The sequence below is a fragment of the Drosophila biarmipes genome, chromosome 2L (assembly GCF_025231255.1).
Source record: "Drosophila biarmipes strain raj3 chromosome 2L, RU_DBia_V1.1, whole genome shotgun sequence".
NCBI classification, from domain to species: Eukaryota; Metazoa; Arthropoda; class Insecta; order Diptera; family Drosophilidae; genus Drosophila; species Drosophila biarmipes.
Window position 1 is genome coordinate 1,370,416 of NC_066612.1, and position 27,630 is coordinate 1,398,045.

General features: G+C 43.7%; 1 protein-coding gene across 1 annotated transcript in view; it reads right to left on the reverse strand.

The window, feature by feature from the left end:
* Positions 1–1,597: 1,597 nt before the first annotated feature.
* Positions 1,598–27,630, reverse strand: part of LOC108029071 (hemicentin-1) — an 85,630-nt gene continuing 59,597 nt past the window's right edge. The window contains exons 6-9 of the mRNA XM_017101143.3: positions 17,721–19,910; positions 16,560–17,060; positions 9,627–9,995; positions 1,598–3,771 (exon numbers count right to left, since the gene is read on the reverse strand). Of these exons, the coding sequence (XP_016956632.1) occupies positions 3,590–3,771; positions 9,627–9,995; positions 16,560–17,060; positions 17,721–19,910 (3,242 nt within the window). The 3' untranslated portion in view covers positions 1,598–3,589. The remainder of the gene's footprint in view (positions 3,772–9,626; positions 9,996–16,559; positions 17,061–17,720; positions 19,911–27,630) is intronic.

Here is a 27,630-nt window from a genome sequence, read left to right on the forward strand (position 1 = left end):
GCTCGGTGGTTTAGTGTTTTTCCCGCGCCTAATGGCAGCAGTTGGTCGCTCATTATCCTGCTGATTTTTAGCACGACTTCTCCGACAGCCCCGCAATTTGCAGCGATTCCGCGAATTTGCACCTACACACATAAATGTGGCATAAATCCAATTAGGCGCCACCGGCAGCGCTTTAATTGACGGCGGTTGCCGCCTACGTGCTGGATGAGCCATCCTTGGTCACGGGCGGGTTAAGGGGGCCGGGCCGGGCCGACCCGTTCAGGGGTTAGGGATGGAGTCGAGCGGAGTAAATGAATTTCCATATGCCGCTTTTGTTTTCGCCACCGAGATATGAATGAATGAATGACTGCGGTTCGTTCCAGTTCACTTCGGAGTGGTTTGGTGGTTCCTGGCTCTTTGTGGGCCCCTGTAGAGGTCTATATGGGACAGCTGACAGCTCCTGTTCCTGCTCTGTGGCCCACATTTGCGAACTGCAGCTGGAGCCAGGCGAGAAACGGGAAGAAATTAGTTCACGTTCCCTTTCAAATGATTCCAAGCACTCCTAGAAAACAGGTTTACTTTTTCAAAGAAATATTTCAATAAATTAAATAAATTCAGAGAAATCTTCTATGCATGTATGTACTTACTTATTCTATATAAAATACATTCTTAAATATATTCCCCTTCACTCTATTTTCTTTAAATTGTATACCTTCCTAACCGAGGAAAAGCTCAACAATTTGGGAGACATTTATTTCTGCCAATTTGGTTTTAACATCGGGAATCCCATAAATAAACTTCATTTCTCACACACTTATCTGCTTGTTAATCGCTTCCATTTGATTTCGAGTTGATGGCTGGAATGCGCCTCCACTTTCCCGCTTTTCCCGGTTTTCCCCAGCTGTCAGCGGTATTCGAAGTGGCTGACTTTCGTTTCTTACGCAAAACTGCAAAAGTGACACGAACAGGAAGGGAAACCGAGGGGCTGGGAGGAGGTGGGGAGCGAGAGGTCCTGCGCTTGGCACTAAATTAAAATGTCAGTGTCGTGTTACTTCCGGCGCCAGGATTGCCCGCCAGGGTTGCCAGAGCGCCGGAGAGCCAGGGTGCCGGAGTGCTGCACTGCCACTTAAGTCAAATTGCATGCTATAAATTTGGTGCCAATCAACTTAAACATGGCACATTATGCAACGCCTGCAGCTGCTGCTTCTTTGTTATTAATGCTGATGTCTGCCGCCACGCCCACAGCCCCTTTTTCGGAGGAGTTTTCCCGCTGCACGTCCACAGAAAATAAAGCATTTTCGACTTCTCTGGGTCCTTAAGTCTGCCAAAAACCATATACTTACGTTAAAGTACCTGTTACGAGAGCAGAGTATAGTTCTGAAGGTTTCTTAAAGTCCATCAGAATATTTTGCTGCCCCATTCTGGGCACCTTCGAAACCCCACCGATGTTTGATTCAACTTCAAGTATTTATTGGGTATGGCAATAATTCTGCATCTGTACTCACGTTGCAGGCTTTCCCATTTCAAATGACCCAATCTCATTCCTGTCTCTTTGCCATTCAATTTAATAATCTGTGGATGAAAACGTCCAAACCACTGCCAATCAAAACACAGGGCATTTAATTTAAATTCTTCGTTTTTGATGTTTCGCTTTATTTTTACCTTTCGTTTTAAAACTGAATAAAAAAATATTATATGTTTTGTTTTACGTGTGTGACTGCATGAGTGTTGTTTGTGTTCGCATAAATATTTTAGCTAATGTTTTCTTTTCCGTTTTGTGGGGTGGCAATTTGTTGAATTGAATGAAATCAGAAATGCATACAAAATAGTTAACAAAGTGTTTTATTGTTTGAACAGCCCGAGGGCCTCAGATTCTGTTTCTACTTTTCGCTCATGGTTTTATAGCTCGTGTTTTTGTGTGCCACTGCCACGGCTGTCAGTCAAATTGCAAAATATACATATATTTATTTGTATAAATATTTTTGCTAAATAAAAATCTGCTTTGATTTCTGTTTCGCTTTTTGTAGTGTTTGGAAATATATTTTTAATGGATTCCGGTTCGCTTGGGGCTTTCAAATGAGAAATTATGCTTTACTTATTTACAAATAATAAGTAGATGTATATGTACGTGTATATGTATATATATAATGTATATCCGCTTATCTGGTTTTTAGATTGTATAATTTATATAATAAAGTTTCTCGTTTCTTACCGCCTTGCTTATATATTTTTGTTCATTCGACGAGAGTTCTTGTTTGCTTAAGGTTTCTATATTCGTTTTATCCGCTTTATTTTGTGGCATTTGCTCTTAAACACTTGCTTACTAGTTAAATTCATTTCGAAATTGTTTAAAATTAACTACAATTTAATTTAAGTTGCCGCTGCTGCTTATTTACTTTGCAAGTCAAGTAAATATATACAATTACACATGTATTTACATTTAAATCTTAGCTACAAAAATGTTTTCCTCTCGAACTCTCGAGTTGTGTCTGTGCCATTGTCAAAAAGTTGCAAAACACATGATAAGGGTTAAAAACACAACGTAATGCACACAAACAAAACATCTATATTAAACTCAATAGGTCTGGTTAACATAACTTAATCGATCGTTTTCTAGTTGGCTTAACGATAACTACAACTAAAATTTTGAATTTCAACACAAAGCTTGAACAAGTGGAAAACACATGGTTTCGTAGGTTGGTAATTTTGGAAATTAAATTAAAGTTTCAGAATGGAGGAGTTGAATTCTATTTTTTTTCTTTTACTTTTTATCTTAATCTTTTTCAATTATTTTCAATAATTTGTTAAAGGTTTCTGTATTTCAGTTTTGTTTTTGTATCATATAACTTACTTAAAGCAACGTTTTTCGTTTTTCTCAGATGTTTTTAAAAATTTAAAATTAATTTAAGGTAAGTTTTGTTTCCTTTTGTTTCGATTTTTTTTATATAGTTTTCTTGATTTTTTTTGTGGCAGGTCGTACTGTTTATGTATATATTTTTTACTTTTCGTGGATCTGTGCTCGCGAATATTGCACAGAACCAACAAGAATCACTTACGAGTTAGTTAGCCTAAGCCTAGGTGAAAAGTGAGATTTTGTTTTCGATTTTCGATCGCCTGCCCTCCGAAATTCCGACTTACAGTTTAGAGTTCGTTTGTTGCAACTGGGACCTAGATGACCATTAATATTAACTACTACTTAGCCTTATGCTACCTGGTAAATCGTAACATTTAGTGCTTGTCCAGTGATGGTTTCAATCCGTGTGTGTGGGCATTTCTCAGTGTTGTCGTGTTGTTTCAACAAAGTGCTGAACTAGAGCAATGATAGATCGGAACTCTAATCCTAGGGCGTATGGTATATGGTATATGCTTCGTTGCCAATAAAACTCAACACACGTTCGTCGTATCCCTCAAAAACTAAGCTTACATCGAAGTAATATATTAAAAAAAGTATTCAAAATGGCCACTTTTCGAAAGATCTGCTGCTGGCAGGTAAAAATGATAATATAAAAATGGATGATGATGGAATTTAGCGCGTGTGTGGGTGTGTGGTGTTCTGGAGAATATTTTGAGTGCTGATTTTCCGATTTACCGATACTCGAACTAGATTTCCCTAGACAATAATCTCGCGTATGACGCGACGATTTCTGGCGTTCGGCGTTGTCGAATATTCGCCCTCGAAGCTGTCGTCGTAGCTCAAGGACATGTGCTGCTGCGGGGGAAGGACCTCGTCCTGTTCCAAGTGCTCCATGTTGTAGGGATTGGGCAGGCCGCTTACGTCGTGATATGGTGAATCTGTGTTCGGAAGAGAGAGACGGGGGACATTGTTTAAATTAGTTTACCAAAATGGGCGGAAAAGCGGTCAAGTCATGCTCAAACAATTAAAAACAAAATGCTAATCAAAACAGTGTTTCTCTTTTTTTTTTTGAGGGCTCTCAGTGCTTAGGCTGGGAAAATCATAGGCAAAATGAAGTCCAGGCAACTCAAAAATTCAGCATCATCACAGTAATGGAATTTGGATTTTTTGTCTGACTTTAACTTACTTCAGCCTGCGCGCTCCGTTAGAGCGTAACATCCTGTATGATGTCCGCTATAGATTTGTTTATGATATATATATTTTTTGGATTCATGAGTGTGCAAGACATGTGTGAGAGTAGTAGAGAAAAATAGCCATGTTAGGGAGTAGTTAAAACACGCCAATGCTTATGGTCTAGCTTAAAATGGAGGAAAACGCTTCTATGCTCTACCAACTCGCTTACTGAGCTTTAGGTCCCCCGAAATCAATTGTTTTAATTTACCAGCTGATTGCCCCCACTAACGACACCCGATTGCAGTGCAATTGCTGCATTTGTTGACCCCCTCCAAATCGTAAACGAATTAGAGGCATTTTCTGGCATTTCGTTTGGGGGGACTCCACTCCATCCCCGGTAAACAGGACATTAATTTATAATCAAAGGACTTGCTGCTGCTGCGCCCCTCCCCCGCCGCTTTGGCAAACATCTTTGTCTGCTACAAATTGTTGCATATTTAAGCGGATCCCCCGCCCAACTCGCCGCTTCGAGCCATGTCCGCAGCTCTTTTGGCCATGCAAATCCGGCAAAGGATTCAGCGCTAACAACCCCCACGCATTCCCACACTTAAGCCCCCTTTTTTCTGCTTTGGATTGCTTTGTGTGCCAAATCGTTGGAAAATTTATTGGAATTTGAATTTCAAAATAAGGAAAAAGAGGAGCCAGAACAAAATCGCCGCATCGAAATGCTTTTTTGGCCAAATACCAATGTGTGAATGTGTCTACCTCCCGCCCGCTTTCCCTTAACCCGTTTCCGCACTGGAAAAAATCCTGGAGTTTTTGTCAAAGGAACATTAAACTATAATACACGCGATATCGCAAGTATTTATTTCCAAAAAACCTACCTAAACATCCACTGAGTTCGAATTGTATACCTTATTAATCTATTGCAATGTATTTAATATTTTAAAATGATTATCTCGATTATTTAGTACTCAGACCTTTTCTCTCCGTGCCCTCAAATGCTAAACGTAAATCCTTTCTAACAACTGCTCTTTAACATATTCCGTCTCGTTCGACTGGCTTTTCTTCACCGGACCGCTGCTATCGCAACCCCCTCCCCCTGGTTTTTCCCGGCTTCTGGGTCGTGTGAAAATTCCTAAGCGCGTTTGTCGCCATCGCCCCATCGCCTTGGATTTTTTCCACTCCACTCCGGCATCTGCATAAACTTGACCCAAAAAGCGATGGGAGGAGGGAAAAAGGGAAAGCCGGCCAGGGAAAGCTGGGAAAGCGAATCCTTTTTTCCCGTCTTTCTGAACTATTTCCCTTCGTAGATTTTCTAGTGCCGGAAGATTTGGCTCTCCTGGCCGCATTTTATGGCCAATACGTGAGCTGTGGATATTATGCGCATAACTTTATTGTGCCACGCCCTCGGTAGCGAGTCGCCCCTTCGGCTAGTGGTTTTTCCTGCTGTTTTTCAATTTCCATCCAGTCTCCCTGTCGCTCAACAACTTAATCGTTTCTGCGTTAAGCATACGCACTGTTGCCTTTTTGCCCAGCTGTCTTGGCATGCAAATGTTCTGAGTGTGTTAGCCGCTCTTGGCCAAGTTTTTTGCTATGCTAAGCTCGTAATAACCCATTCTTTTTTAGTAAATTTTCGGAAACGTCGAAAGTAAACAAATTGCAGATGAGTTTATCCCAGCAGCACACACAAGCCAAACAAACAAACTTGCTGGCTGGCTGGCAACACTTTCTCATGCATGGAACAAGGGGTTAAAACGCTTATCATTTGTTGCCTTTTTGGCCAGTGGCTTTCTCCAGTCTTCCCTCCGATTCTTCTGGCTCCTGCCCCCGGCCTCCTCCTCACAAATCCACTTAGTGTGTGTTTAGTGCTGCGGAGTGTGTGTTTCGCCTCCTGCTGCTCTCCTGCTCGTCCATTTTTCTTGTTGCGAAAATCCTGACTCATGTGATTTATGTGATTCCCTGTGCCCCACATCCTTGCAACTATTTTGGAAGCCATCCAGAAGAAAGGAGAAAGCGAAAGCGAATGCGAGGCCAGCCAAGATTCTTATGGCACTTTGAATAAGTTTTCCTGGCTTTTATTGCCCGAGCCCAAAAGCAAACTGCATTATGAGCCTTTCAGCGAAGCGATAAGAAGGGAAAAGGGGAGAAGGGCTTCCAAATGGCGAAAACAGATTTGTTTGGACTTAAATCATCAGATAGTTGGCTAAGACAAGGGCTAGGGGGTTTTAGTATCGATTATTACTAGTTTATCGCAGGCTTCTACAACATATGAGCAGTTTCAAAGTCAATAATCTACCTATCCCTTAATTTCCCCTTACCATACTCTCCCGCTGTCACATTACCCCGACATAAATATGTCAAGCATATGCTCCGATATTAATCAAAATCGTTTATGTATATTCATGAAGTAGCAATTTGAATAATCTGCTAAAAGCCCGGGATAATCTGCGACTTGTTCCTCATCTTGCGGCTGGCTTTCTCTACTCCGCTGGCCCTAATGATGAATTAAAGCCATTTCCTGTGGGCCAGGAGTCTGTTTGACAAAAGACCAAACAAAGACGCTCAACCAACTGACACAAAAGTCGGCATAATCAATCAGTTAGTCGGTCTGTCTGTCTGTCTGTCGGTCGGTCGGCCCCCCAAAAATTTCCCTTTCAGTTTTCCCATATAGTAAGTATGTATGCCATACACGCCCCAATCTTTATTCTGTGCAGCCTTCTTTGCATGTTAACAGATGAGCAAAAAATTTGCTTACGCAGCTTTTTGGCGCCTGCCGCAGACTTCCTTCCTTCCGGCCATGGCCGGCACCCCGCTCCCCTCCACTTGCATCCTCAGATCACCCATGTACACTGCAGAAAAATATGGCACATGCATTTTTGAATAATGTGTAAAGTAAAATAAATAATATAATTTACCACAGAAATTCACAAGGCTACGCTACATTTTTTACAGCATACTTTAAGGCATGAAAGATTTTCGCGAGGAAATACTTTTCCTACAGAATACTTACACACTTTATAATCTCTAAAGATTTTAATGGAACCCCAAGTGATTTAATGTCTAAAATTATGTATTTAAATGTTCCAATTTTTTCGAGTGCATTTTGGATGCATTTTGCGTAGCACAAAAGTCAGCCGGGGTCTCGACGCCGCAGGAGGTGGGGCAGCGGGCCGCAGAATGAGCGATGAGGGTCTCAAATGTGAGTTTGGCAAGTGTAAAAGCTTTTAAACATACAAACACAGACAGGCGGGCACACACACTCCCAGACACACTCACCCACACAAGCGCACTCACTCGCAGTGGCGACATTCAGTTGCACTCGCAAGCTGTGCATAAGCTGACATCAATGTAATGAAGATGTATTTGCATATTGTAGCACTGTCAATCTGCTGGCTCTTCCACTCTTAACCCCCTTGGCCCCTCCCAACCCACTGCATTCTACATTAACCCTCTTCAGTGGCACTACCCCTAAAAGTTTGCCTTGCTTCTGCTGGCCTCCATCTGGTAGCTAGTATCTTGTGACTTGCAGCTTGCTCCTTCTCCGATGGTGCTGTTGCATTTTATTGACATGCACGAATAGTTAATTTCTTTCTCTTTTTACCAAATATTTTCTTTATTGTTCCCAAGCATTTTTTGCCAAAAAATAACTACAGGGTCCCTGGCATTTTTTCGTGTTTGTGCCTTGCGTTTAACCACAGTAAACAAAAATGAATAAGGACATAGAAAGGGAGCCTCCAGTGCTCTTTTTCGCTTATTTTTTCTCTATTGCATTTCATATGCAAGGAGTGAGTGAAAGAAGAACTGGGGCAAAAACACAAAAAAATGGCTAACAATATTCAACACAGAAACAACAACCCTCCGAGTCCAGGGCAATAAAAAGCGCCCAAGAACAACAAGAAGTAGCTACCAAAAATGTATTTTTTTCCGGTTTTGGTGCTCATAAAGCGTAAAGATAACACACACAAACACACACCGCTCATAGTTGTGGCCAACACACACACACCCGAATAAGAGGGGATATTACGCATACGACCCGCCGGCGCTTTACAGTCACCACTGCTGCTGATCCTACTCAAAACTCACTGTGCCGCTGCTCATCTTGGGCTTTCATTCGGTTCAGTTCGGTTCGGTTCGCTTTTTATTATTTAATATTTTAAAACACTTGCGGTGTATTGGCAGCGCAAGAACAACAACAACCAGGATGATGGAGCAGAATTGCAAAACATTTGGATACCCTAGAATATGAAGGGGTACTCTAAAACATGACTCTTGTGCTCTAAATTGGTCAAGAAAAAATACTTGTTACTTGTTTTCTGCTTGGGTAACTAACTTTTGTTTTCTAGCTGATTAAAATATACATTTACCTCAAGCATTATGTTTCAGGAGTAATGGTTTACAATTCTTTTGAACACATATTCATTAAACATTTCATCCATAAATAACCCACGAATTTTGTCTTTCAGATTTATCTACTAGTTTATATCTCACGACTGAAAACTAATGCTACGTTAGTACCCCCTCTTGTAGAGTATACAAATAATAAAACACGCATAACAACATGGGCCATGCGGCAGAAATGGATTCCGCAAAAATTCGAGCGCACACACAAACACAGAGGACACCCAGGACACCCAGGACACCCAGAACACCCATAGACAATCCCAAAAAAGCAAGCTGTGGATGCCAAAGGGCACCCCCACATCGCCACATCCCCACATCCTCGACATCCTGCCACCCACTCGGTCCTTGTTGATTTTGCTGCTTTTGCTGCGGTTGGTGTTTTGTGCTCGGGTGAACTTAAAGCAAACTCAACAAAGACTTTAAGCCGAGTCCGAATGTTCGAACTGCATATTGCCCAACAATATTTATTTGCAACTTGTGCCCCGCATTCACCCCTCACCACTGACCTCCCATAATTAGCATGGAAAAGGGCGCAAAACATTGCCAGAGTCCCAGTGCTTAACTTGTCATAACTGAAAGCGAGCCAAAGCCCGAGATGCCAACGGAAATGTTGTTGGCCCGCTCACTTTCCTTGGCCCACACACTTTTTGACACAGGCCATAGGACATGGATTGCGAAAGCCAGGACCTCACTCTTTTCCCGGGAACTCTAGGCGGCTTAATGTGTCAGAAAATAGAAACTTTGGGTCCTCGGCTCGGCAAAAGTTTATCAATCAAAATAAGGGAAAAGTTCCTCCAACAAATCTCTCCGCAATCTATGTGTAATTTTCTGCAGTTTGCCCTTCTCTCTCATTATTTCATCGACGTTTATTCAGCTCTTGTTCACACACAGTTTCTGATGAATGGGTGAAAATTCTGCTAATAAGTTTCGTTATCCATGCTTTGTCGTTACCCCGAAAAATATACTTCTTTGTGTTCTTGGAGAGAATATTCCTTTACATCTGTTTCATATGTGTTCTTTATATGATTTTCTACGCTCAAACCTAACCTAATCCCCTCTATTAGAAACAGAAACTTAAAGTAACATCATATCGATTCATATACAGCATTAAAGGTTCCTATATTTGCATACAGAACGTCCCATATCTGAATCTATTTATTATCTCCCAGACCAGACATCTAATCTATTCCTTTAGGAAACTCCGTGGGTCACTCACCTAAATGCTGATCGACTCGCTTCTTGGGCTTCTGCACGGATGCGTAGGGATCGCTGCAGTAGTCCTGCCGGGACGGATTCTGGCTGTTGCGCAAGTTGTGGTACTCGTCGCCCACCTGGCTGGGCGTGGCCGTGAGGTGCGGGTAGGGGGCGTAGTCGTCCACCGCCCCGTAGCCCCCGTGGGTCAAGGGGTCGTAGCCGTAGGCGGGCTGCTGCTCCACGTACTGGTTGAGGGGGGCCTGGACCAGGCCCTGCTGGTTGCCCACCGCCGCCGACGCCATCTTCACCTGCCACAAGGAGTCCTGCGAGTTGACACTGCCGCCGTTGTTCGAGTTCGAATAGTTGTTCTCCATGTAGCCCATGTTGACCCCTGGAAAATACAACGAAAAATGTAAGTGTGAATGATGAATGAATATTCATTCCTGCCAAACAGAAGGAGAACGGTATGAAAAAATAAATATGAAAATAGATATAAGAAGAGAGTGTATTGATGAGTTATTTAAAAAATGTGAATTACAATGTTTAAGGGGTCCTATTTTTAAATTTAAATACTTTTCAACAAATAATGACTTTTTAAGAATATCCAAACTTTACTTGTTGACATGTATGAATTGTTTTTCCTTGAAAATTCTTTATTTTTCTTCTCACAACTCCTATTATTTTAACCTCCAACGTTGACATGTTGGGCACTGACTATTTGGCCCTTGGCCAAGTGAAACTTCGCTCGTTGGCAGTAAAATAAAATTTAATTAAAATTAAGCAAAAGTTTGGTCCCAAAACAAAGTTGAAGTTATATCTTTTGGCGGCAACTTTGGGCTGGATTTTTATTGATTAACACATAAAAATGACAGGGGCATAAAATTTATTAACTTCGAGTCGTAGACAAGGCGTAATTAATAGTTTATCACATTGCGCATACGCCGCGTGCGCCACTTAAAACCCATCGCAGCGTCATAAACCCTCGCAGAGCACCTTTCTTCAGCCCTCAGCCCATTTTGACAAATTTTTATGGGGCAAACGGGTGGAGGAGCCTTTGTCCTTCGACGAGGAGCAGCTGGTGCCCCGTTTTCCCACTCCTGCTCCCCCTGCCAACCGAGTTTTCCATTTTCATTCATTGTTCCCTATGCCTTTGCCTCGGCTGGTGCGTGCTTGCTGCCTGGACGCATTTATTATTTTTTTATATCGTGATAAATCACTCATAAATATTAAACGCACGCTTGCCGACAACCAAAAACTTTTTGAATTTTGAGTTGGCTGCGGAAAAATTGTGTCCCCAAAAGTACATAATCTTTGGCATTTTAGGGGATTTGACACAGTTGAAAGGATTGCCGGGTTTTTTACACCCACAGTGGAGCTTTTCTACCGTTTTTCCCACATTAACAGATAATTATGGGGTGTGCTTGGTAAAATGATTTGTATTTTCTAAGCAAAATAGCATAATTATCCATCGAAAATAATACATTAAATATTGTAACTTCTGACTGTGCACTATCTTTCGCACGCCCCAAAAGTATGCAATAAAAGTGTTCGATTTTAGGGGACTTCCCCCGATTGAGTGCCATATTTTGTGGGGTCTAAACAACCAAGTGGTTCGGGAAATAGCCCCATATAGCCCGCCTAAGCCCTGACGTGTGTTGCGTGGGCTCTTTGGCGACCATTTTTATGGCAAGTTTTCGCCATTTTTGCGTGTCCTCAGCTGGAACTGCGACTCGAGTTTAGGGCCCCGATTTTATGCCTCGTTTTCGGTGGGCGTGATAATTTTTATGATTAGCCATAAAACTAAAACAGTAATAATATTAACTTAATTTACATTTCATGCGGCCAACTTTTCTGCTTGCTCTTTATTTGCCCGGCCAATTTGCATATTTGCTTGAGTAATTTTATGCCGCCACATTCTGCCTGTATACATTTTCCAATTGCAAGGCGGAACAGAAAAAAAGACTGAAACTTTTCAATTTGATAAGCATCAAATCTTTTGTCGGCGGCAACTTTTGATTGCTCAAGTTTGCCAAAATATTTGACCGAAATAACAAAATTTCCCTCCCTCGCTGATGAAAATTTTAATGCATTTCCATTGTCTGGAGGGAAACATTTTGCCTACTCCTTGTATTTTTTATTTTTTATTCTTTTAGCAATTAAAGTTTGTCAAAGTTTGTGCATTGATTTGAGCAAATAACAACAACAGTTGCGGCATAGTTCTGGCCCAGTCACGCCTCCATTTTCCCCAGTTTTCCCGCGAAACCCCTGCCCGCCCCGCCGCAACAGCTTATTATTAAACCCAGTCCGCACTTGGAAAATCTTTTCATGTAAAAGTGCTTGGGCTGGTGGAAAGTTTTCCCTCTAATTCACTCGACAAACTTTTCAACCGGAAGCGCTTACAATTATGCAACATTTTTGTGCAGCAGCAGCAGCGGCAGACGCACAATAAAAACAGTTTCAAATGCCATTAACGGTTAACTAAATAGCAGGCCGCGGCCCCCGAGGCACCCAGGGGTTAAGGGTGGGGGCAAACGTGCGCCTCGGGTTGCTGCCTCCTCACTTTTGCTGCCAACTTAACCCTTTCCATTCCGCCCAACTCAACTCAACTCAACTCATTCGAACCGAACTCAAGCCCAGTTCGCTGTTTTGGGGTGTTAATAGCACCAGCTCGCTCCTTATCTAGGTTTCTCACTCTACACTGAGAGAAGTAGTCATTCGAAAAATGGGAAAGTAGTAGGGCAAATACACGGATTTTATAGAAACTAACCTTAATTTTTCAAAGATTTTGTATAAATAGTTGTCCTTATAATAAGCAAATTATATACATCCCATTTAATCAAATGATTTTTCATGTGTCTAACTTAGTTTCCCCTTTCTTTTGCATGCCGATTTGTTGAACATATTTTGGAAAGTTTTCCCCCCATTCTCCAACCATGCAGCAGTGATTTTCCCTACGATTTCCCCAACCCCTGGTGACCTTTTCCTTGTTGCACTTTTAATTAGCGACGCGACTGTGAGACTCCGGGAGTCGAGATTGCGAGTCGAGAGACGGAGGCTGCTTGGCATTTGCCCTAAATGCGCTTAAATGTAGCTGGCACAACAAGGGTTGTGTTTTAAGGGAAAGGGCTGGGAAATGGGCTGGGGAAGGCCGGGGAAAGTGGGAAAAGTGGGGCGCACTAGTGCCGAGTTCCTGCACTTGCCGTGTTGCACTTTTCCGCCGCTCCATCCGCTTTTCCTGCCAGCTTCTTTTGTGCGCCCAAGTTGGCCAAAAACTTTGCTTCGCTGCAACAGCGTCAGCTCTGAGATTCTATTTTATATTATTTTATTTTTCGCCAGGATAATGAATGAAAAGCCTGTGGGGGCGTGGCGTAGTAGGGAAAGTAAAGTAACTTTGTTAGCGAAACTCTCCCCGGAATTCGCCTTGTTGTTCCTGATCAGCTGGGCATGACGGAAAATTCCGGCCCAAGAAAGTGAGTTGGTCGAAAGGCGGAGACAGGTCAAGGGTATTGATGACTTTATGGTAATAAATTAAAGCCCTTTCTCCTCTGGAATTCGCCAACTGTGTTTATATTTAAGCCAATTAGCAGGGCCAGCTGCAAAAAATAAAAGCCAGCAAATTGGAACTCGTAGATATAGCTGGTGTCTTCGAAATGTTGTTTGTGGTGTGGTGGGATTTTGGTTTGTTTTGGTTTGGCCGGGGTCAGTTGGCTAGTTGGTCGGATGGTCACCCAGTCTGCTCGTCCAAGGCTGCTGCTGACCCCCTGAACCCGTCGTGTTAACCCTTCGCTTACAACTGGCACAAGACAAACATGTTCGAGAGGCAATCACTGCAAAAAAAGACAGATTAGGCGAACAAAGAGCGGCAAAATGCTGGCCTCAAATACAGCAGCTGGCGTGCACTCGGAGAAATATATTTACTAGCTATTGAAATAATTTCATACTGGTATATTTTGGAAATAGCTTTTGATTATTAAACACCAAAGTGTATTTAGTGTTGTATAACTACTTATTGTTACTCAGAAAATCAAACTATATTAAACTCAAGGCAGAAAAAAGACCGTAAAGACAGTAAAAAATATTTTTTTTTTGCCAAAAAATAATAAAAAATATTTATAACATATTAAATTTTTTGTTTGTGGTTAAGCTGCCCCCTTTCCTCACCACCCTTTGGGCTACGTTTTTGGGGCGCGCAAAACTATTTTGCGGCTATTTGCTTTGCGGGGCTGCATTTTAAGCCCAGAACACAAGAGAACTGAGCTGAACACGGAACCCCGTCCCCCAGAAGCGCATTGAAAACACCCCCGACCAGAGGAATCCCGACCAAACCAAACCGAACTAAACCAAACCCAACTAAAACATGGCAGACATTTGCTGGCCGGGCGCGCGGGTTCATGGCTTTATTTATTTAGCGCATAAATTTGCCGAGCGCGAGATTCCCTCTGTTCTCCTTTTTGTTTTTTGGTTTTCCCGGCTATTTTTTTATATTTTCATTTTTATTTTTCCTCCTCTCTATTTTCTACGGTTGGTTGCCTCCTCTGTGTGTGCGACGACATTTGTTTGCATTTATTTGGTTTTCCAAATTCCAGCTGCTTGTTTTGCTGTGTATTTATTTGCTGGAACATGTCCTAGCCGTCGTCTAGCCGTGGGCGTACTCCACAGATATTTTCATATCCCAGACCCTGACTTGTGATCCCTCAGTTGGAGAGAGCAAGAAACTTTCCTGGTCTGAGCAGAATAACTTAGGGCCAGGGACTAATAAGAGCTGCTAGTGTTTGTTTATTTTACTTCACATATTTTTTAACTTGCTCCTTAAAGCATTCATCTATTTCACCCCATGATACCTTTAAGATACATTAACGCTTTCCCCAACTGCAATGACTCCTTTCAACACTCGTTTACTGGCTGCACTTTCGCTCTTCGCTTGATTGTTTTTATTGTCGTCGCAGGTTTACATGCAAAGTTCATTAGGTTTTTGGCCTAGGTCGAAAGCAATTGTGGCCACCAGGAGCAAGGAGCAGGGCTTCGAACGGGGCAAAGCTCTGGGGGTGGAAAGCCAAAGGACCTGAATTGGGCGGCCGTTAACGAGCCCGAAAAGTGCAGGCAACTACAACAATGAACCGGCCGAACTCTCAGTTGTAGACAAAGTGGAGAATGAAGGGGTTTTTACACAGGGAAAATATTGGGAGCTCTTGTTTTACATTAGAGGTTTTTATTACCCTTTAAAGATGTTTGAAAGTATGCAATGAAAAAAAAAACGACCATCTTTTGATTCCAAAAATGTTATTGCATACTTTTAGACACTTTCATAGACGAATTCGTATACTTTTTAACCATTTTATCAGACATAATATTTTATTTCTTTACTTCACGACTGTAGTCTTGTACCTTGGCATTAAACTTAATCAATATTTTTTGTCGTGGAGTGCAAATGAAGTCTGGGGTTCGGGTTTCCGGGAAGCATCTGCATCTGCCAAAGGACATTTTGGTCGGGGCCGTGTGTTTCGGCTCCTCGCTTGCGGCTGCTCTGCTCCTTAAGCGGCAATTAGCGCTCACAATGGCGGGGAAATGGGAAAAAGGAGTTTCCCAACACTCTTTGGTCCTCTTGCGTTTCGTGCACTTGCAACCCTTTATTATTCATGCCACTTTCACTTGGCAAATTAGCTGTTACTGCAACTCCTTCCCCCTTGCAGCGCCCACAATCGTTTTTAAATGCAATTAGGTGGCAGCCCCCTTAACCCCTTAATGCCCCTCAGCGAGTCCTTGCCAGACTAAGCGCCTTAACATTTTAATTGGCCTTCGAAAACAATTGAAACACGAAATTGCCAAGGCAAATTGCTGCTATTTAGAGGCTTAAAAAATGTAAGAGTAGATTCAATTCAGCAACGACCAGTTATTGCAGATATTTTCCCTATCCTTGTGGTATGCGAAAAAAAGGAATTTTTAATTTGCACATCATTAGCAAGTGCCAAATGCTTCGCCCCCACCATGTGAAAGATTAAAAATGTATGTGGGTGAGTGGCCAAAAAAAAGGGAAATAAACGAAACCAGCACAATTAATAATGAATTGTGTAAAACCGCTGAGGGGAAAACTGGGGAGGATTTTTTCTTTGTGCCCAGAAAGCTTCAGTCCAGTTTTACGCATTCAAACGGGGAGCAAGAGTCATGGTGAAAAGAAACAGGGGGATTCCCCCACTTGAAGTGGGGGACAAGTGGGCGGAGGGGACGTCACGATGAATGGACGACAGCAACAATTGCAAAATGGAAAGTATATTACAAAACGCTACAGACCAACAACAAACAGTGGCGGACAAAAAAGAACGGCAAGCGCTTAGAAAAAATTGCTGTTTCAGCAAATTTACAACGGAAGTGGAAAGTGCTTTTCCAGGTGCGTAGAGGGGGTCTGACAGAACACAAACCGCGCTTGATGAATGCTCTTGCCGCCATCGATTTGCACTCAACTCCATTTTGCACTTTTCCCGTTTTCAGGGGCAGCATAATTTCGAAAAAAAAAGCCCCCGGAAAACCCCCCTTGGTACCACCCACACGCTTTCCTTTAAACGCCAGCACGGATTTCATTTTGTGCGGAAGTGTACGTATTTGTGTGGACAATGAAAAATCACCGCAGCCCAAACGGAGGCGGGCGCCCAGAAACCCCTGGATAAAAAAGGGACCCAAGGACATGTCCCAACCGGAAGTATTTCACACTTTGGTTTCGATCTTTAGTTTTTGTTTGGCACCCCAACGTGGCTAGCACTTAAAGTTACGAAAAAGATAAAAAACTGCTCAAGAAGTTCGAAAAAGTATACGTTAAAATATCATTCTTATAAATTTAGGTGGCAAAATATATTCTCATTTGAATCCTATGTTTATAATTTTGATTAAATTTTTGTAGTGTAGCACATATTTTCCCAGCTTAAAATGAAATATGTTGGTAGATATATTTTCAAGTACTCACATTCATTTCCGGGCATGGTGTGTGCATTGAGACCAGGCATTCCATTGACGCCGACGCCACTGCCTCCGATTCCGCCCATTCCGCCGCCCATGCCGCTGACCACGCTTCCGCCCACGCCCACCACGCCGCCCCCCAGGCCGACGCCCACCACCCCACTGCCGGGGTGGTAGCTGTAGCCGTTTTGCGTGGCGTACAGGGCGGTCTTCTGATCCTCCATGCTCAGGGCGAGATCCATCGAGTGCTCCAGGGCCTTGTTGTCCAGCCCCGAGGCGGGGTAGTAGGGGGGCGGCGCCTGGTTCTGCTGGGCGGTCACAATCGACGGTCGCACCGAGTCCATCTCGTAGTCCTTGGCGGCGGCGCTCTTCTTGGATTGGTTCCGCTTGCAGCGACAGAACATCAGGATAAGGCCGGCAAAGAGGGCAAAGACCACGCAGGACACGATTATCGCAATCAGAGTGGGCGTGGCAAGGGCACTAGCCTCGGCTATATACGGTCGACCAACTATCGGGAGAAAAAGGGAGCAATATTAGTTGTGTCTTTAAAAGAATATTCAAAACTGATGTATCTATCAGAATTTTCAATTCAATTCATATCGGAATAAGTTCGATACTTCAATCGATAAAGAAAATACTATCCTTACAAGTGCCCTTCCTTAAATTTTTTTATAAGTAATTAATTATATACAATTAAAAAATTAGTAAGGCAATTCTTGAACAATACAGATAATTCCTGGCGGCTTCCCAACCCATTTCTTAATTTCATTCCTTTTTTGGCTCTGTATCGAGACGAGATGAAATGAAGCCATGAAAAATGCATCGCAAGGAGTTGAAGTGGATGGATGAATGGCTGGATGGATGGTTGGTGGCTGGATGGCTGGATAGATGGCTCGCTGCTTGAAAGATGGGTGGCGAGGCGGCAGGAGACCACGACCACCACCACTGACGGAATGAGTGATTGATTGTCCGCCGGCAGCCAGGCGGTCATTCAAGTGGTGCAATTGCTCGTAATGGCTTTGCATATAATGGAAATCATCAGCAGCGGTAGAGGATTTTCCAGCCAGGGCATCCTTGCCACTTTCCCCGATGCACACCCCCACTCCTGCGGAGTGTGGGTGATACATCTTCCTTTAGTTAAGTAATGTCTTACAACACTTCTACTCACTTTCAGCATCCGTGTAATCGCCGCAGTGCTCCGGATTGGTCCTCAGGCACAGCTTGACCCGCACAGTGGGACTGTTGTCGTCCTCGAGGGCCAGCGAGTTCAGTCCGCTGTCATCCTCGTCCTCGCTGATGGTGTGGCCCAGGGCACGCCCTCCGCCGACTCGCCGCGCTCCGATGATCCTGTCGATGACCTTCTCCTTGTGCGTGGGTCCGTTCCCGGAGAGCTGCAGGTTATCCATGGTGGCCACCACCTCCCAGGCGGCGTTAGCACTGTCGGCATTCACCATCGACTCCACCACGGCCACCAGGGACAAACAGGTGGCTCCGACATCGATGCCCAGAGTTCGGGTGCTCGGCTCATAGGTCACCTGCAGCGGTGGCGGAATCCGACTCACCTTTGTCGTCACCATAATCTCACTGGAGTAGGGGGAGTCGCTCTTCGGGTTCAGCGCCTTGACCTTAAAGGCATAGCTCTTGTGCTGATCCAAGGATGTGACCTTGCAGGGAATGTCCCGCTGACAGTCCACCTCCGTCCACTCCGAGTTCGAGTTGCCCACAGTGGCGCAGTACGGTATCAGTTGCTCCTCCCTGGGCATGGCCACCGGGCGGTAGCTCACAAAGAACTTGGTCTTGCTCAGGCCACCATCGAATCCGGGATCCCAGCTCAGGGACACGTAGTTGTGACCTACGTCGGTGGCCCTCAGGTTGGTGGGCTTCTCCGGCGGACCCTTCTGCTGCAGTCTGATGGGAGCTCGAATGGTGTCCAAGGTGTTGGCCACCCGGCAGGTGTACTCCCCGTAGTCCGAGTGCGTCAGCGAGTTGATCTTCAGCACGGAGGTGTAGATGTCATTGTTATCCGTGGTGGTGCTAATCTCGTAGTGCCCGTCCGAAGACATGGTCAGGGGCGAGGGGTTGTTGCCAAACTGCCACTGGAACTCGGGCTTGGGGTAGGCCTGAACCTTGCAGACCACCTCGGCCGTCTCCCTGATGTCAAAGGCAACCTTGTTGTACTGGTGCAGGACTATGGGCTCGTGCTCGATCCTCAGCTGCATGGAGGAGTTGGCCGAGTTGACCTCGTTCTGGTACAAGCAGGTGTACAGACCACGATCTCCTGGAACCAGAGCATTTCCGTTTGGCCTGGCCTTTCCGCGGAACTTCAGTTGACTCTGCACCGTAACCATGCCGTTGAGCCCCTGGTCGGGATTGGTCTGCACCTCGTAGAGATTCTCCTCGGGCAGGATTTCCACCGCATCCTTGAGCCACTTGACACTGGGCGCCGGTTTGCCCTTCGCACTACAGGTCACCGTGTAGTCTGTATCCGCAACTCTCCTGGTCATGTGCTGCTGCAGCTTGGCCAGGAACTGCGGTGGCTGATGGATCTCCAGGGAAATGGTGGCCATCATTCCGATTCCCAGCTCGTTGACAGCATGGCAATGGTACTTGCCCTCGTTGCCCAAGTGGGCCTTGGGTATGGAGTACTGGGGACCCTGAGCGAGGATCTTCTGCGTGCTGGAGAACTCTCCATCCATGTCCCGGAACCATCTGTACTGGGGCACTGGCCAACCTGGGGGATTGGCGGAGCAGGTGAGGGTGACGCCGTTGCCCACATGGACCACTGGCTTGTTGGGTGTGATGTAGGCCTGTCCTGGTCGGTGGCGAACTAGCAGGGCCACCGTGGAGTTGCCCACCCGCTCACTGCGCTCCATTCCCTGGCTCTGCATTATGTTTACAGCTCGACATATATAGTTCCCGGCATGATCGGCTCGCACGGAGTTCAGAGTCAGTACATCGCCATTATAGCGAAAATCAGGGGTGTTCTCCTTGAGCCACTCGATGGTCACTGGAGCTGGATTCGCAGTGACATTGCATCGAATGGTCACTGTGTCGCCCTCCTCAGCCTCCCTGGTCTTCGACTCAATCACCACCATGGGCGGATACAGGATGTCCAGGATGAGCTCCTGCTCGCCAGTCTTGCCAAGACCGTTGTCCGCAATGCAGGTGTACTTGCCGGCATCTTGGACGCTCACCCGGTGGATCGTGTGAACTAATGAGGAGCTGATGAAGCGGCCATTGCGATTCCAACGGACATTGGGAACCTTGGGCTTGGCATCCACGTTACACTCCAGCTTGGCAGTCCGGTCACGTTCCACCCGCAACGGATTCTCGGGTCCGACCTCCACTCGGGGGTAATCTGGAAAAAAGCGAAAGCAGAAAAGCAGCGAAAATTAGTCAAGTCACACAGGCAGCATCCAAATCAAAGCAAACCGCTGGATGAAAATTAATAAACACGCAGCATTTTCGGCATAATCAGGCGGCATAATCCCAAACTTCTAATTGAATTAATCAGGGGATAACGAAAGCGAAGGAGGGGGCGCTGGTCATGATTAGGCTGCTGATTAGACACGAAATTTGTCAATTATTAATTAAACTAATCAAGTGTCTGGAGGTCGGTCAATGCCAAAATAACTGCCAGAGACTCATTAGCAGAGTTAAAAGAGAAGTGTAGGACGGCCTTTATTGGGATAATTTGATGTTAAAAGGAGTAGCAACCTTGATGGCAGGGGTCATTTGGTGGATATTTCGGGAAGGGATATTAATAACTGGGAGAGAACATTTTTAATTGAAGTGTATTAATAAGTGTGTGAGTAAAATATTAATATAAATGAAAAAAATAAAAGCAAATTTATTTATTTTCATTTTAAATTTCAGGAATAATGAATTAATATTCCATTTGAATTACAAGGAGAGATAATTAGAAATTTGTTGGGCCAATTATTTTCATGGATATGTTCATGTAAATATATATTAAAACTTTAATTAGTTAAGAGATACCCTAAAAACTTGAATATCTTTTTTATTTTATGGCACTAAGCATAGGTTTACTAGATGTATTCCTGTACATACATAAGCTCTTAACTGAGGAAATTCCATTATTCTACAGGTATTTTCCCCTCCCATTTTCCTAGCCCCCTCGGAAAACTCCGCCCCTGCACTTGACTGGCCAGGAAGATGAATCCACGAGCCAGGCGTCCAAGTTGGAGAGCCGACTGCAAGTCATAGTCCGACATTAGCGGCCTCTTATGCACCGCAAATGGCGTGAAATTATGTCTTAGCCACCGCAGCCACTTTGTAATTAACTGCCCCCTGGATAAGTGTCGCCAGCTGCCTAATGACTTTGCCCATAAACCCGCAATCCGCACTCCGCACTCCTCCCCCATTGACATCCAGCAGAAAATACAAAAAAGAAGAAAAGTGGCAGTGGCAGTGGCAGTCTGAAGAAGTTTAGTTGCCGCAATCTCAAGAAACTGGAGCACGGTCTTCGGCGCGGACCCTTTCCCCAACCCAGCCCAGGCCATGCCAGCCCATGCCCATGCCCATGCCCATGCCCATTCCATCCATCTCCACTTGCGCAATCTCCTCCTGCAAATTATAGTAAATTGCGTGATTCTCTTCGCTACCTTTTATGAAAGGTCTGAAAAGCGGGTTCAGGTGTCTCAGGCTCACAGAGAAAAAGAAAATTAAGTTGTACCTACAGCTTATTGAAGCTTACTTTGTGGTTTTTCGGAAGTCTATTAAAAATTATTCTACTTTATAAAGGAAATGTTTCACTTTTTGAGACTCTTCAATCTCATTAGCCGTATATTGGAATTATTTCTTTTTAGCATATTGGCATTTTTAAAGAACTGTGAAGCCCTCTGCTGGTAGGATTTTTTGACGAACAATTATATAAGCCTTTGGCGACTTAAGACTGTTATATCATCATATTCTTGGGACTATGGGCTTAAAATTAGTCCCGCAGTTCGCCCACATTTTTCTCGCAGTGGCCTTCTGACCCCGGCTCAAGTCTCAACCTCAGAATCTTCGTCTTTTGCGTGTTTATGTGCGTGTAATTACATTTGATTGTCTGGCTTTGTTCGCCGACTCGGCGACCATTAAAGCATTGTTTGGTTAGAAATCAAGACCTGCTTCTGTTTCACTTCGCCCTCCATATAAAGGGATTGTGTATGGAGGTATAAGCCCGAACTCTGTTTGGTCTGCTGGCTGGGTTACCGCAGTTTTTGTTTGCGTTCTTGCCCGCTAAATGGCTTCAAATTGGCTTAATTGTCACTTTGCGAACATGTTTTCAACATTTGGGCCACGGCGTTTCGGCACTGCATTCCCGGCATTGTCCGGGCGGGGAAAAGCCGGGGCTAGTGACCTGAAAATAGGCCTTTCATTCCCTTGATTACTTTAAAATGGACCCGGACCAGGAGCAGTCGTCGAGTGGAGTGGAGTGGAGTGAAGTTCCTTCAATTATTTCCACAGCCTGAACGCTTCGTGTTCATAAATAATCAACCAGTGCAGGAGGGAAAGAGACGGGCACTGGGAAACGAAAGAGACGGGGGCAAGCAATTTTATGCGTGTTTTGCATATAAATTTCTTGCTCAACGCTCTCGGACACGGCCCTTAAATTATGTACGCAAATAATTGAATTAGTTTACAGGATCCAACAAAAAATAAAAAAAGGAGCGAAAAAATGAGGGGACCCCTGGAAATCGTGTTAGAAATATTTTTCCAATCAATTGCCAAATTGTTGCCAGGTTCCTGCCTTTTTCCCCCAGTTCGCAAGTACTGCCAAAAAATAAACCGCCCTAACCATTCACTTGGAAAATACTATTAACAAACACAAAGGGCCGTCCCAAAAATAGATGGAGAGAAAAAGGAAAACCATTTCTTAGCCGACAACCCACGTAGAAGGAAAAAATTAAAAAATTTAGTTTACATCTGGGTGTAGGTAAAGCAATTTATATGACTAATCCCCAGCGAGAAGAAAAATAAGCTAAATTTAATTTGGAATTTTCACTTTCAACACGTGGGGTCTAATACAATTTATCCACGGATCTTTTTAGCAATTAGTTAGAAGGTTAACTGGGCCTACATTTATTTCGAGTGCTTATAGGGATTTCTCTTCCTTTACCTTTTAGGTAAAGCCAGAGATGTGCATTTTCCCCGGTTTAATGGCACATTTAAAAACCAAAAAAAAATCTTGGCAGCTTGAGCTCCGAAAACAACTATCAGAAGAGCAATAAAATTAGAGCAAACAGCTAATATTAATTTTAATTTTAATTACCAAGCGGCAAGGAAGGAAAAAAGGGAGTGTGGCGCGAGAGCTGCAGATCCATTAAAAATAATCGACAGAGCTTTAACTCCCTCAATGGTCGTTGCTTAACTTGGCCAAATCCAATTTTGATGTGTGGGCTGCTGCGGGTGTAAGGGCGGTCGGAAAAGCGGGTTGGAAAAGCGGGAAAATTGAGGAAGGCACGCGCTGAGCCACAGGCCACAAAAGCCAAGGCAGCCGGGCCAAAAGCGATTTGATATGACCAACAAGCGCAAAACCAAACCGAACCGAACAACTCGTCCTTGTCCCGCCCCCTGGAAGCCTCCTTCTCCATTTCAGCCCACCATCCATTCAAGACACGCGAAATTGGCAGGCCAGAAAACATTTGGCCCGAGGTCCAAGATAAATGATAAGGCGACTACGACTTATCCCAGTTCAGTTTTTGCTCCCCCTTCGCTTTTCGGTTTCTCCTCGGGCCTTTCTATTCGTAACTAATGAATGTTAAGTTTAAAAAGACACAAATTTTCCAGAAGATACCATAAATTTAAGAAGGGCTACAGTGAAGGATACTGGAAGCCCCCGGGGCCAGCAATTAGTGCTTCAATTTAAGTTACCAAGTCGAGTCAGGAAGTCTAGCATATTTATGAAAATTCGAAAATATATAGGTACACTTTTTTTGAGTTATTTTATATCAAAATAATTAAGTTAATAAGTTTCCACAGTATCAGCATATAGTAGATACACCTACGCAAAGTATTCAAGTTGACCTATGGAATATTTTTTAACGAAATCTCTATCTGTGTGCTTACCCAAAACAATTAACGCTTAAATTTAAGTCGACAAGTGCCTTAAAATGTTATTGACCCATCGAGAGTTGGCAGAGCTTCCTCTTCCAATCTCGGTCTTATCAACAGGAATCTCTCCTCCATTCTCCCTCATTCTCCGCCCATCCATCCACCCTTCGGTTTCGCAGTTGTGTGGCATCTTCAAGTTGATGTTGCCATGATTTTCATCATCTACTAAATGTTTTTCTTGGTCTTTCAAGTTTTTCTTGTTTCCAAGCTGCTACATATGGATGTGGATCCACGAGCAGCTCCTCCAACTGCTTTCAGCAGCTTCTCCAGCTGCTGAACCACCACTTCCACTGCCACTTCCCCCTCTACCTCAACCACCTCTTCAGAACTGGACTCTTGCCATTCCCATCTCTGCCATCTCTACCAGATGGTTTGCTTTCGTAACTTGTTAGTTTTCTTTAGTGGCCCTACACGGGTTGCTCCATCAGAGACACACAGGCCAAACAGCTGCGGTCAAAATAAAAGTCCAGGTCGAAAGCGAGTGCCAGCTGGCTTGTAATCAGTTAATTTAATCGCGGGTCTCGCAATAGCTTTGAAATTACCTTTCAAAGTGTTCAAAAGTATGCTACAATCAAAAATTCCATTCAAAGCATTCCAAAAAACGATATCGCTTTTTTGCTGCATACTTTTAGGCAGCTACTTCATGGTTTAAAGAACTACTGTAAATTGAGCACTAACTTTAGGCAACCCTCTGTACAATTGCAGATTTAATTATGCAATACTCCCTTTCTCTAAAAGTAAAAAGGATTTTATCAACTTTTAGGAGCTACATGAGTTTCCCTATTTTTTCAACCGCAACTGTGGCTACGCAAACACACTCCCGCCACTCGCATAGAACCGCTTGTTCCCTGTCTTGTTTTGCTATTAAGTCAAGAATTTTTATAGCATTTAGTTGGAAAAGCTGCACATACTTCTACCTACTCCGTATCCATATCGGGCCTCTCCCGATTTCCCCGGCTTCTGCTCCTACTTCTCCTTCGAGTGGAGATACGTACGCATAACTCGTGCCTGCTGTCAGCGCATTTGAGCTATGAGCTCTTGTGGTTTCTGGTTCGGCTTTTTATTAGTTTCTTGTTTGCTTTTCGGGGACTTGTGGAGTGTGGGCTTCGGGGATCAGGGGTGTGTGAGCAGAGTGACCAGCAGTACGGACGGTTGCTGCCATTTCTGGCTAACTAGTTACTAAATTGAGCGCATAAACTAAAACAACTGCGGCCCAGGAGATGGGACGGCAAAAAAACAACACAGAGCCGAGAAACAAGAATAGCAAATGGCAGTAGCAAAGGAAACTCGTTGGCCACTGCTCATAAATTACAGGAAGACATATTCAACGGAGACAAATAAACAAGACCCTCTGCCTGCCCCTCAAAGACATCCATTCCCAGTTTGGTGGACAGTATTTAGCAGGCACATTAAGTCGGGTAACAAGAAAATCATTTAATTGAACAGCTCCAACCAGTTGGAGATTAAGAGTTTCGAGGAAACGGGAGCAGATACCCCGAAGCTGTGAATACACATGGCGAGAGGCTCTGAAATATGCCCATAAAAAGTTGATGTCTGGAAACGTCGTTAAAGCCAATAACAATTAGAGGAGTATATTGATTATGCACTCGAAGACGACTTATAACTGAACATTAACTTATTATTATAGCACTTTTTTAGACAAAATAAAAAGAAAAAAGTATATATAGCGGAATATTTGAAAGTCGATGGTTCTGGTTTTGTACTTGTATCTCCAAATGGACAAGTGGATCTAATTCACCCGAACGTGCTCAAAACCAAACAATACCCAGCACATAAACCACAAACTCAAAAACGTGCCTGAAAAAGCACATAAAAAATACACTCATGAGTTGTCCAAAGTGGAAACACTTTAAAGCGATCACGGGCGGATCAAAGAGATGCATCTACAGCATACTGAAGATATAAAGATACAAAAATACGTTCATTTTCCAGGCAAAATTTAAGGCTTTGTGTTGTTTCAGCTTTCTGTGTCATTTTCCAAGGAAAATCTCCAGAATTCTGGTGCCTCCTCCCCACCCTCACCGACAAAATGCGAAAAAAGCTTTTGAAAAAAGCAATAAGAGAGCAAAACCAACTGATAAACGGACAAATGTTTATTGTACTAAAAATTTTATTGGCCTCACACATGCAGATACCAGATACGGTTACGGCCGTCCAAAGACACATGTATTTATATATACTATATACTGACAATGGCTGGCCATAAAATGGAATCAAATTGTGCCGACCAAAGCAAATGTTTGGTCAAAAGCACACAGAGGCCGAAGAAAATTGCTGGGAAAAATCCGGCAAAAGATTTAATAAATGTTGCATGACTTTATGGACTCCTCCTCGATTTCCCCGGAGCAAAAACATATTGATCAACTACAGAGCAGACGGGCAAGCAAACAGAGAACTGCTGCAAATGAACGTGTAAACAAACAGATGTATCTGTGCATCGGCGAGATATAAAGATACAAATGAGCAAACAGAACATAATTGGTGGGCAGCACCAGCAGCAGCAGCAGCAGCGGCAGCGGCAGCAGGCGCAGTCAAAAAACTCACATTCCCATCTGTCCAGTTTATTTTTATGGCACACAATTTGTGGCAAATCAATGAAAAGTTCTTCTAATTTTATGGGCCTCCACATGTTTTTCGGGCGTAAACAATTTCGGATCTTCACCTCTGAGCAGAACGGACGCAATCAAAGCCGCCCCAAATTAATTTAAAAGGAACAAAAACTTCTTGCCCCGCTATTTAAACAACACAACAATTTTTGTAAATTGTCTGGTTGGAATTTTAATGGTAAACAACAACAGCAGGAGGAAGGGGAGCTGCCAAATGGAAAACGGGAAAACCCGGGAGCAGGAGGCTGCTTTAAATAGGCAGCAAAATTATTGACAAACTTTTTCCAGGGGCACACATGGAGATCTGGATAGAAAAAAGCGGGAAACGGGAGTAGCAGAGCCCGCAAACGATGTCATTAGTGTTGGGAAAATTGCTGGGGGGAAATGGGGGGCTGAGGGGTTTTCCCCGAGTAGCAGGGCCAAAAAGTAACAGTTAGAGTCGTGGGCCAAAAACTTTTGCTTTTATTTATTTACTTGACGCGCAACAAAACACAGACGAAAAAAATAGGTTCTGAAACGAGGGCGAAAAAGTAGGTAAACAAAAGTTCTGGATAGGCTGGCAAAAAATTTAGATGCTCTAGGGGAGAGCTTTTTGGATGTAGGGTATGTTTAAATACCCTAGTGGGGCGGAATTTAATTTCAAAGACTTTATACGCAAATTAAAAGTGAAATTTAACTAGCTTCGGCCACGCATCTCAAACCAAAAACCTTGTTAATATTTATTTAGGAACTTTAAATTAGCCTAAAGTATTAAAATACAGTTTGTAGTTCCTCAATTAATATTTCCCTATATTTTGCATGTCTTTATTTTATTTGCCTCATTTTAAGGTTACTTGTCAAGTCACTTTGGCTCCTTAGCCCTAGAGTATTCAATTAAATGGGCCAAGCGATTTGCACAACCCGTGGAAGAAAAAGTACAAAAACGAGAGCGCACGTAAAGCAAATTTTTGAATGGCGTAATTTTGCAGGCAAAAGGAGAAGCGATGATGAGGATAATGATGATCATGATCCCGATGATGGAACAGTTGAGCAATTGCAGCTGCCTGTTTTTGTTTGACTTTCCAGTGAAAATGTTTCGGCCAACATGAAAAGACTGCGGAAAATTGTAGCCGAGAATTAGGCCCAAGACGGAATTATTTGCGAAAAGTAAAGCAAATAAGGGAGGAAAAATACGAAGGGAAAAGCAAAAGTTTTTCAGCAGGAGGCCAGAAAAGAGGAAGACATTTCGGGGAACCCCATCGGGTGATAACCTTGCCCCCGTAATAAACCCAATTGCCGCCCCTTACGTACTAATGCAAAAACAGTAAGGAAAGTGGCATTGTCCTGTCTTTT